Source organism: Mya arenaria, chromosome 7, assembly GCF_026914265.1.
Source record: "Mya arenaria isolate MELC-2E11 chromosome 7, ASM2691426v1".
Taxonomy (NCBI): Eukaryota; Metazoa; Mollusca; class Bivalvia; order Myida; family Myidae; genus Mya; species Mya arenaria.
Window position 1 is genome coordinate 38,673,612 of NC_069128.1, and position 12,347 is coordinate 38,685,958.

General features: G+C 33.3%; 2 protein-coding genes across 9 annotated transcripts in view; one reads left to right on the plus strand and one right to left on the minus strand.

The window, feature by feature from the left end:
• The window catches only part of LOC128240301 (E3 ubiquitin-protein ligase DTX3L-like), an 87,101-nt gene that overhangs the window by 45,868 nt on the left and 28,886 nt on the right, over nt 1-12,347 (minus strand). For 4 of the 8 annotated variants that reach the window (XM_052956899.1, XM_052956900.1, XM_052956892.1 and 1 more), the window contains exon 2: nt 6,941-7,004. The gene's annotated coding sequence lies outside the window, so the exon portion shown is untranslated. Of the gene's footprint in view, nt 1-828; nt 870-1,202; nt 1,361-6,940; nt 7,005-10,871; nt 11,094-11,198; nt 11,400-12,347 lie in introns of those variants that run through there. The other 4 variants (XM_052956893.1, XM_052956895.1, XM_052956896.1 and 1 more) reach the window with 4 other exon arrangements.
• On the plus strand, nt 2,286-2,957 carry LOC128241124 (uncharacterized). The gene has a single exon (XM_052958099.1). The coding sequence runs from the start codon at nt 2,286-2,288 to the stop codon at nt 2,955-2,957; it is 672 nt and encodes a 223-aa protein (XP_052814059.1).

The window sequence follows — 12,347 nt, forward strand, 5'->3', positions numbered from 1 at the left end:
AAACCGATTATTAACAATTCTACTTCGTAGCAATTGATTCAAGCGCAAATTACTAAAAAGGACGTTATAGGGATTTAGGCGTTTTAAACATTGTATTTTTTAACGATCGATTCTTTCATACTTTTGTTAAGCTACGCCAATGTATCAGATATAAGAATGATATGTGTGAAATGTGCAAAGTGGAAGGGTATTATACATTATATATTTCAGATTGAGATGTACAGAAAAACAAGAGTAAACATACAATGTTATTATTTAAACATTTAGTTTCCCATGCGTTTGTCAAGGGCAGAAGTATTTTAACATGATACTAACTATATTAACTGAACAGAAACAGTTAACTTACTTAATATTCTATATATTTATTTTCACACATGTACGCCGATATGAATAGTTTTTTTCCTGTCAGAAACCAGTAATATGTATTTCTTGAGATGCGAGAATGTTACCATACTGAGGCTCAAACCAACGATATATGTAGTGAAACTTGCACATTTTCAACACAATTTTATAAATCTCTTTCTTAAGCATGATGCTATGCCAGAGTTGTTTTGTGTTCTGTGGGAATCCGGAGTATCAGAACGTAACCCAATTGTTAGGCTAGGTCGGGCCAGAAATCGAAATCGGGTCGTCCTGAGATGAGAAGGATATACCCTAATTACTGTGCATACCGTAAATTTTAGTTTGTAATTTATATCATTGTGTATATGTATAGCATATTATTATTACGTTACAACTTTTAAAAGCAATATTTACTACACCTACTACATCAAATAGTTTAATCATTCAGCTACATTTTGGCGTACAAAAGTGCAGTAACCTAGTTACGTCCTAATTCGAAGAAAGACATATCTGAACGAAGAGGTCCCGGGTCCGATCCCTTGCCGGGGAAGGTTCTTAGAGCCTCTCACATGGACACTCTGTACAAGTGAATTTGACACAGGAAGCGGACTCGAGAGTGTTTCAAATAATTTGCGAGCTTTCTACACACACCGAGCAAGAAAAATAGTATAAACTAACCAAATAACTTCCTTGTTTAAGATAATCTACGTTCTGTTTTTGAGGCTTCAAACACTTATATTTAATTGTTTAAAACACATTAAGCTAAATATTGAAAACATCGAACCATATTCCCCTTTTAAACATGTCGACAATCATAATTACGGTCATACACACAATACAAATAGCAAATTTCAACATACTTCCCCGAAACTAATGCTTCTGCATCTAGTAAATATAAAAAAAATATCATTATGATCACAACGTAAGCCAAAGTCACTTTAGTTGTCACAGCTTAGTGAAATGTATTTAAGTTTAAATTTAAAAGGTTATGAACAAATAAACAAATGCTTTGAGTGGATTTCTAAATTGTAATAACCCTTAAATCTCCGGGGAAGACCGGGGAAAACCAACCTGCATTATATTCAGAAGTAAATTACTTCCTTGTTTATTTCGCTTTGATAGAATGATACGCTTAAAACACTTATTTGATATCGTTTGAACACACATGTATCCAAACATTGCAAAACTTTAAACTAGTTTTTAAACCTACTGACAATCATTCTAACACATGCACGTATATCAATTTAAACAACTGAGGTCAATTGCTGAGGAAGCAGTCAGCATTATTGGTAATGGTATTGATATGATGTCATGGTGATCAGATGTGTTTTAAGGAGCTCTGATATTTTCGTAATTAGAAATGGATATATTGACAGGATAGTCACAAAAAATATACCAAAACGTTGGATTTTATTAGAGTAATGTGTTTGCTAAATTGTGTTATTATACAAGCTACCACAATGAGGATATTGCAATTAAACATGAGAACAATAGTTTTAAAATAGTCTTTTAACAAAGTGTAAGCTTGGCTACAATACAATCACACCTGTGCGGTGAACTTTTGGTAACCACTCGTTTATCGGATTATGTGTTCTTTTCAATTAACAATGGATAACTGTAAATGCTACTAGCGTAGTATGCTCCCAATTGCCAGCTAAGCGTAAAGGCAAAAAAAGCGGAACCTTTCTTCGCCGGACAATACCAACTCGCTGCCGGAAAAAAGGACCCTGCCTGGTGTCCCGTCCCCACACGATCAGCCTGTTACATATCATATCATGGCAACACCCGGTCCGCAGCAGTATGTTCAACCTATGAACATGTCCAACATGAGCAATATGAACGCTTATCAAACCCCGACGGGTGCCTTCTACACACCAGCTACGCTACCCCCGTCCCCCCCAGTATTGTCAACTCAGCAATAAATCCTAGACAAACTAAATTCAATGGATAAACGTCTTGTGAGACTTGATGTCATTGAGAAGCAGCTGTCGGATGTTTCATCCAAACTTTCTGGAATGGACCGCCGTGTCGTGTCTCTTAAAACAGCTTCCCACGATGTCAATACACGATTAATCGAGCTGGAAGCGACACGTGCATTTGAATCAAGTGTTAATGACGATATAGCCAAAAAGCAATCTGCCATTGATAACACCCTAAAGGCCGAACGAGATAAAATTGCTAGACTTGAAAAGAACCTGGCAAAAGTTAACTCGGTGCAGGAGGACATTATTGACTTGAAGTCCCGTTCAATGCGGAACAATTTGTTATTTTTCGGTTTTCCTGAGAAAAGTTCACCTGATGATCGGAAAAACGAGGATTGTTCCAAAAAAAATTTAACCTGTTTCCGTGATGTTCTTAAAATTGAAAATCCCCAGGACTCAATCAAATTCGAGCGGGTACATCGCATTGGAAGATATGAGCCTTCAAAGAAACGCCCGATCGTAGCAATGTTTAATCATTTTCCAGACAAGTTGCTAATCAAGCAGAAATCCGGGAACATGCCGAGCAACCGACGACTGATAACCATGGATCCCAGGACACAAACAGAATCCGGTGTATTGAGCAGTTTCCGCCAGTCATCCAGGAGCGCCGGAAGCAGCTTATTCCCGCTATGATCAATGCCAAAAAGGACGACAAGACAGCATACCTGTCGTATGATAAACTTTACATTAATAAAAAGATTTATACCATAAATACTGTGAACACTTCTGGTTATAACTAGGATTGTGATTGGAAACAGTTAACCTTTCTCGTATGGAATGTCCAGGGTATTCGCTCTAAACTTGATGACCCTGACTTTTTAAACTTTGTATCTGATTTTGATATTCTGTTTTTAACTGAATCATGGAGTAGTTAAACATCCAATATTAACATTGAGGGATATGAATATTTCAATTGTCCGCGCCCAATCATTAATAGCAAAGCTAAACGTTCAAGCGGGGGCATTATTGTGTATTTTAAAAAGTGCTACTCATACCATTTACACTTGATTGAGAATAATGATAAAGGATTTACATGGTTTAAGTTAAAAAAGGAATTTACTAACTCTTTAAAAGATTCCTATTGTGTCTGCTATATACCTCCGCATGATTCCAAAGTTTACAGAAATCCGAACTCAATTTTATTTCAGTTTGACTTTTTTGAACAATTGTCCTCTGACATTCGTAAATACAGTGACCGTGGGAATGATTACTTGACCGGTGACCTAAATTCTCGGTCTGGTGATCAGCTGGACTATATCCCAGAGATACACCTGGACCGTTGTGTCAACATGCCAGAATTAGATTCATTAATAAATAGTTTACCTGTACGTTAAAACTCCGATAAACTGTGTAATGCCTTTGGTTTAAAATTATTAACTCTTTGTAAAGAGAACAATTTATGCATTTTAAATGGGCGATTAGAAGAGGGAAAATGTACGTACCATGGTGTTTATAGAAATAACCATGTTGCCAGCACGGTTGTCTATCTAATTTATAATCATGACTGTTATAACTCGGTTACTAATATGCATGTTTTAGACCTGTCCGAGTTATCGGATCATTGCCCGATTACGTTTAGTTTAAATATTCATAATACGTTGATTGATAATAGTTCTGTGCACAAAAATAAAGTAGTTTGGAATACAGAACAAAGGGACATATTTTATGAAAATTTACATACAAATTCCGAGTTATTTAATGAAATAAATACTATTTTTTGTCTGGTAATATGTCTCTTGATGAATGTATGGAAACATTTTCAAATACTGTTTACGATATATCGTTTAAATGCTTTGGTAAAACAGATGTTACAAAGGCTTCAAAATCCTAATACAAATGTCCTTGGTTTGATGAAAATTGTAAAAAGAGCAAGGATTTATTTTTAAAAGCCAAACGACTATTGTCTCTAAATAACAGTGATATAAATAAGATTGATTTTCTTACTGCACGACGTAATTTTGCTGCAGCTAAGAGAAAATCTAAAGGATTGTTTTATAGCCAGGAAAAAATCAAAGTTGTCTAAAATGAGTACATCTTCTCCACGCAATTTTTGGAAATATATTAAAAAATTCAGAAGTACCTCAAGCAGCAATAATTCTGATGATGCTGATGACTTTTTTAAACATTTTTCTAAAGTATCGAATTGTACTGAAGGGCAATATAATAGGGATGATCACGATTACGTTAGAAACGATACTCTGAATATTGATCAACTCGACTGCGCTATTACCATTGAGGAGATTAGTAAAACTATAAAACTGATGTCCCGTTACAAATCATGTGACTACGATAATAATGTAGCGGACTTTTTCATAGACGCGAATGATTTTATTTCACCATATTTATGCACTATCTTTAATTATATATATGACAATTGTGTTTACCCTAAATCTTGGTCTAAGGGAGCTATTGTCCCAATATTCAAGAAGGGGGAAAATCAGATCCTGCTAATTACAGAGGTATTACATTAGTTAATGTTACTTCTAAAATATTTTCTTTAATTTTGAGGAATAGAATAAATAGTTGGTGTGAACTGAACAATAAGTTTAGTGATTGCCAGTTTGGTTTTCGTGATAAGCATTCTACAGCTGATGCCAACAGTCGGTCTGAAACAAGGAGAACCTCTTTCTCCTCTTTTAATTATATTGTTTATGAATGATATCTTTGAGAATTTAAATTTTCAAGCATTTACTACTAAGGATTTAGAACTTTTATCAATGTATATGATTTTAGTCGCTGATAATATTGTATTATTTACCACAGATCCGGCAAGTTTACAAGCCCAGATGGATGCTATTTACCATTATTCTGTTAAATGGGGTTTAAAAATCAATGTAAATAAAACTAAAATTTGTGTTTTTGAAAAACAGAAGCAAGCTAGAAATGTACAATTCTATATTAACAATGAATTGGTAAATATAGTAGATAACTTTACTTATTTAGGTGTTAACTTTCATTATACAGGCAATATGTCACATGCAGTAAAAATGCTAAATGATCAAGCTCTAAAGGCCTACCATAGTCTCTTGTCATTGTTTGACCAAGTTCATCTCGATGTTAAAACCAAATTGTCTTTGTTTGACGCTATGGTTGTTCCAATTTTACTGTACGGTTCAGAGGTATGGGGGGTATATAACTTTAAGGAAGTTGACATGCTACACATTAGATTTCTTCAGTATATTTTAGGTGTAAAGCAACAAACCCCTAACGCTGCTGTATATGGTGAGCTTGGCAGATTTCCTTTATCCATTTTATGCAAGGAACGATCTGTTAAATTTTGGTTAAAAGTAATGAAAAATGTTAATTCACCAATACATATGGTGTATAATGATTTGAATGCCAATATAAATAATTCTTCTTGGGCAAAAAGAATAAATTCCATTATTGATCATCTTGGTTTTATGGATATAAGACTAAACTTCGATGTAAACATAAATTATCTTCCTTTACTTAAATGTAGAATTCGTGATCAGTTTATTCAAGAATGGAATGCTTCTATAAATAGTATGCCAAAACTTTCATTGTATTGTTAACTTAAAGAAAAAAAAATTGAAAATTATCTTGTACAAATTAGAAATGATAGGCTAAGAAGAAATATATGACGTGTTTTAGATTATCAGCACATAATCTTGAAATTGAAACTGGTGGATATATTGGTACTGCCAGAGCTGACAGAAAATGTAAATGTTGTTCTTCAAATATGATAGAAGACGAGTATCATTTTATGTTATGTTGTACACTATACAATAGATTGAGACAAACTTACTTAGGCAACACCTCCTGGCCTTCTATAAATATGTTAAAATCTGTTTTACTAAACAAATCAACTAGTAAGTTACTTAATACTGTAAGATTTATCAAATTTGCAATGGAATTAAGAAAATCTACCCTGGAACCTTAACTGTTTCTAAAATTTACTGAAATAATTAAGTATAAATCAAGTTATTATTATGTTTTTTGTTTGTTTGTTTGTTTTTTTTGCTTTATGTTTTTGTGTCTTTTTTGTATTAGGATCTGTACTGTACTACTGAATCTTTGTGTGTTTCTATTTGTGTATATTATCACCATGACTATGTGTTTAATGGCCATAGGCATTTGTTTGCCGATCTTAGCCAATAAACTTTGAACTTTGAACTTTGAACTTTGGTAAGAGAGAATGATGAGTGTCTACTTGACGTTAAATGAATGCTTTTAAATATTTTACAAAGACTAAGTGAGTTCAATGTATGTTCAATGTATGTTCTAAAGATATCGATCATAGAAAGTATTAACTAAGATGTATTATTTGTTTATATTGAAGGATTCATGTTTTGATTCTTCTAAGCACACTTTCGCTGCATGAGAAAACGTCTGAAGAAAACAAAAATGAAACAAGAAACAGCAAATGCCTCCGATGAAAAAAGTAGACTACAATTTTAATGAATATGTGTCTGGTGGATATAACTATAATGCTGTTCTTGATGACAATGAATCGAAACATAGTAAGTTGAAATTCAGGCTATCGAGCTTCAAAATAGCCAGAATATCTGAAGCACAATTTCATTCTTGGTAGCATTACTCATTTAACTGTCAGAACACAGTGCTATGGACGGCAAACGTAGATGTTACATACTTACCTTGAACTCAATTGTCCTCGCGTTTGATCCAGTTTGGAACGTTCGACAGTAATTTGCACTTGTTCTGAAAATAAAAGGAAATAAAATCATAAAAAACATCTACAATGTTTATAAATCTTTTTGTCGATTTTCGCTTTAACGTTTTGTCGTTTGATAGGTCGAACACGAACATAAATGAGTCTGAAATAACTGATCACAAGGGTTCTGTGACGGAAAACTCAACAGCAGTATATAGAATCCTGTATCTGGCAAGTGTACCAAATCAGAACGCAATTCGCCTGTTCCTTGCGTGCAGACAGAAGCAGTTTGTCCCGAACGAAGGATTTTTTCTTGTATGTTTCCTTCTTGGTCGGCCATAATAAAAAGATTTTCTCCGAGAACAATACCCATAACATTATCACAAGTTATTGTCAAACAGTAATATACATAAAACGATGTTCAAACGTCTTAAAATATAGACAGTCATGAAACTCGGGCACGTAAACATCTTGCAAGTTTACATGTTGTTAGAACGACAAGTTTAAATAATCATGAGTTGTATACTTGTCACACAGCAGTAACGCCGGTTATACGCCACTACTATATTGATCGAACAGTTCCCCGCAAAGGGTAGTACAATTGTTCATACGTAAACAAAAGTGTTGTCTGCTTCTAGTCTATCATGCTGTAAATATTGACTTGTTTTTCGTAATATTTTAGTGTTTGATCGTACGGTATTGCTTGTTATAGTTTGTACTATACATGTTTGTTTGAGTAACTTAAATTTGATGAATTGTTCACGAATTTGTTACCGGTATATCGAAAGTGTAACGTTTATTTACAGTAAAAAGTCAAGAATATAAACCGAAAGTAGGCGTTTATTCTGAAAGTCGACAATAAAAAAGGGTCTCTAATGGATTTAACATATTGGCTCATAAATTTAGGTTATTGAGCTTCCTTTTATAATAGTCCAATAAAAACAGCGGGACTATTGCTACTTCTTTTTACTTCTTATAACATAATATTTCTTCAGTTTGGGCTCTTCATTTTTTTCTGCAGAATGTTAAACATATACATGCTACTGTACATAGAAGATCTTGAATAAATCATAGAACGCGCTTTATCCGGTGATACTGGCGTCTACAACATAGCACGCACCATCAAGTGTCGGCATCAAATCAATTGACTTTAAAAGAAGAATTAGTTTTCTAGGATATATTAGTTTCTTGCTTTGAATCATTTTACAGCCTCCACTGTCTTACATATTTGCTAAACTATACAACAATATGCGTTTACTTATACAATTTACATAATTGAAACATTCTGTACACAATTGATCTTAATATACTTGCCTTGATCCCTCTTATCACATCTCCGATCTGAGTATCCTGTTGTACACCTTTGGAAGTTTTATGATAAAAATGGACCCTAAATGGCCCTGAGCCAATAAACAAATACACAGGAAATTGGCCCCTACTGTGACACCATTGCAATAAGCAGGAGATGCACAGCACGGGATTATCATGCCAAACATTCCTTAAACTAGGCCTTTAACGACCAATCCATTTACACTTTCAACGTGATTCGACAATCTATAATCTGTAAGCAGAACTAAAGCGTTAGAATGTAACGAAAATACTGTTCATAGAACTGAGGGTTCAATTAACAAATGCGAGAACGTTTATAAAACTGAGGCTTAAGAACAACACGCACGAGGGGTGAATGCGAAAAGGTTCTAAGTGACATTAAAATCTTTTCGCTTTCACTCCTCGGTTTGAAAGAATGAAAGCTTGAAAATGTTAAGCAATGATGTTCCATATTACTTATGTTTTAGAAGGTTACTACTTAAGTTTAATGGGTCTGCGGTTTAAAGGGTAACGTCATAATAAACATTATAACTGAGATTTTATAGCGTTACGTATGAAAATTTTAAAGAAAATGTGCTTTAGAAACTGATGTAGCAATGAAGCCTTGATTCGCGTGAATAAGCATCACAGAAAGGAGGCTTCATAATGTAAAACAGGAAAGCAAATTATGGATAAAGACTCATAGAACTGAGACTCAAAAACCGTTCACATGATATTGTCAACAAAGTGTAGCTTTAAAACGTCTAGCGTGACCGTTGCATATGACCGAGGCTTTAGAACGTTACAATAGCGATGTTTGTAGAAACTTTGCGAACTGTTTTATAAAACTGAGGCCTAATATTGTTACGCAATACAGTTTTATATAACTGACTTTAAGAACACCACGTGAGACAATTGCATTGGAGTATGGGTTGAGAACTTAACAAACAACATTAAACTATGGAGCTTAAGTTCTTCCAGTACAATTTGAACATCTAAATCGATATTGTGAAAAGTAACATCATTTTTACTTGAAAAACAAAATATTTAAAACCATTTAAACAAATGTGATCAAGGTCTACAATGTAAAAATAAAGAACGCCTCTGCGCTCCAGCTAACAACTAGACGGTTTTCATGCAAAATTAAACTCTATATCAAGTGTATTCGTCAGTCTTTGATTTTCAATACAAATGCTCGATCAATTGAATAAACAATATTATTGTTCTGGTATACTGTACATAAACTCAATAATTTGAAAGGCATTCGACCTAGGAGAACGCTTGAGTACACTGCATTCATGTATTTGCAGATTTTACGATTGCGATTTGACAGCAGTGTACAATATAAAATACAAAAGCAAATCGCACAATCATTTGATCACAGAAATATGTCTTACATCGTACAGTATTTAATGGCGCAAAGATTACCTGTCATACACGATAAATATTTCCCTTAAATTATTTTTTGTATACATATAACAGCAATATTTATATTGGCATTGACATTTTCCGATTTACAAAATTGATTTCTGTTATACACATGTGTCATAATCTATATCAAGATCTCAGGAGAGCAGCCGGTTATAACCATTACTAATGTGACAATATACTGTTCTTTCTGAGTGAATGTAATACACACTGTATCTCAAAGTTTTGTCCTTTAGTGCAAACTTAAATCAAATTGATACTGATAAAAAACTAGCGGGTTAATATACAATCCAAAAAGGCCGGCAGCGATGCGAAAATCGATTGAAGGACCAAAATTTAAAATGCTGAAAATCTAAATTTCTATTTAGTTCAATATTTAACAAGTATGATTTATATATCCGTTGCGACTTAAACAGCTGTACTCAGGACTTAAGCATTTTTTACGAAAGAATATTTTATCAGATTTACAATCAAAAGGTATTAACTTTTTCCCGGAAATGTCTTAATACAAAAATAATATGTTTATGATTCATCGGAACTGCCTAACCAACAAAGTCTTGGAACACAGTGTTAGCTTAGCTTAGTGTTGATTGCACTATTTAAAGAACGATATATGCATCAAGTAATCCGAAAATAAATTTCATCCACTATTTTTTGAATAACTTTTATCTTGAAAAGTTTTTATCAAGACTTTGTTGAATTGGTAGTCTTGAGCATTTGGACAAGAAAGTAAAGATGTTGACAGACTGTTCCGAAATAATGCGAATGTTTTTTTATTCAAAATCTAATTAAATCTTCTTTTGTAAAATTTGTTCAACTCCTTTCTACCCCAAAACATTGCACCAAGAATGTATGTTTCACTTCTAAAAATGTCGTTCCTTAAAACTAAATACAACATGATTTTTTTAATGGTTTAGTTTTTTACTTTCACCAACAATTATTGCATTGTGGTCGGCCCTTAATTTATCTTGATGCAATGGATTAAATTATCTTTTGTCATACAGACACACTTTTCGACTCATAAAATAATATCATTTATTTAAAAGTAGCGTTGAATTTTGTAATTCCCTATGCTCTCCCTATTGTCTCTAAAGACCGGAGAAACCACGCTGCATTGTAAAAAGCAAGCAATAAACTTCCTTTGAACTAAATTGCCTCTTTAGCTTTGTTACACTTACCACTTGGTTGTCATCATTTAAAGACTCATTTATCTAAATATTGAACATACTCCGAAATAAGCATTTGAAACATATTGAATATAATTAAAACTGTAAGTGAAAAGATAGCACATACACATAACAATAATAGCAAGTCAAAGTTAATAATTATGCCTTGATCTTATGACACATAGCATTAACTAAAATCCCAGCGTTAACTTAAGCCATCCAATTTAGTGAATATAACTTAAAGTATGAATCGAATACGTTCACAAATTGTATTTATGAAATGAATAGTGTGGGTTTCAAAATCGTTAACATGATCACAAAAAAACGAGGTCAACCAACCTGCTTTATATTCAGAAGCAAATTACTTCCTTGTTTAAGTTAAATCTCCTTTATTGTTCTGTTACGCTTAAAACACATATTTGTCATCATTTAAAAACATATTTATCCAAATATTGAATACACTCCCAAATTACCTCGTTTTAAAACCTTATTTAAAATAACTATTAATGATAAACACAAGCAGGCATATTAATGTAAACAACTGTCGTTAGTTACTACGGAAGCAGTCAATAGTTTTGTTAAACGACGATATTCATTGTTTTCATGCCACTTAAGAAATATTTTAAGAAATGATATCAACCACTTTCAATCGAAAACAGCTTTAATTCAATGAATATCTATGTTGGGGTAGTATGGATTCGTTATTTATTTCAATAAAGTACACACCCAGAAGTCTAATAAAGATTGTAGGTTTTCGATATTGATCGGGACAAGCATTAACTTATATTTGTAGTATTTGTTTATATTAAATGATTCCTGTTCTGATACTTCTAAGCAAAATATACATATGTGATAACACGGGTGAAGAAAAACAGAACGGTACAAGAAATGCCTCAGATGCAACGAAGTGGAATTGAACATTGATGAATATATGTCTGTCACTTAATATCATGAAGTTGTTGACATTAAATCGAAATATCGGAAGATGAAACCCAGGTTATCGAGCTCCATTTAAAAAAGACATAATAGTTAAATCGCGTTTTCATTCTTTGTAACATGACACATATAACTGTCGGGACAAAGTGCTTTTGACGGTCAATGTAGATGCTGCATGCTAACTTTTAAGTCAATTGACCGTTTATTTTGTTTGTAACGTTTTACAATAATTTGCAATTGCTATGAAAATCAAATTAAAAATAAAACAACATTATAATAACCATATGCTTTTGTGCCTTTGATTTTCGCTTTCACGTTGTTATTGTTGTATGGTCGAAACAACGGGTTATAACACCAATGGATATGATCACAAGTGTCTAATGAATGACGACTCAACTGCAGAGGACGCCTTGGCAGCAAAGAATAAAATCCTGTATCTGGAAAAGAATGCAATTCGCATGTTCATTGCTCACAGAGACAGAGGCATTTAGTCCTTAACATATAATTTGTTCTTGTGTGTTTTTTATCTTGGTCGAAATAAGAAATGTTCCA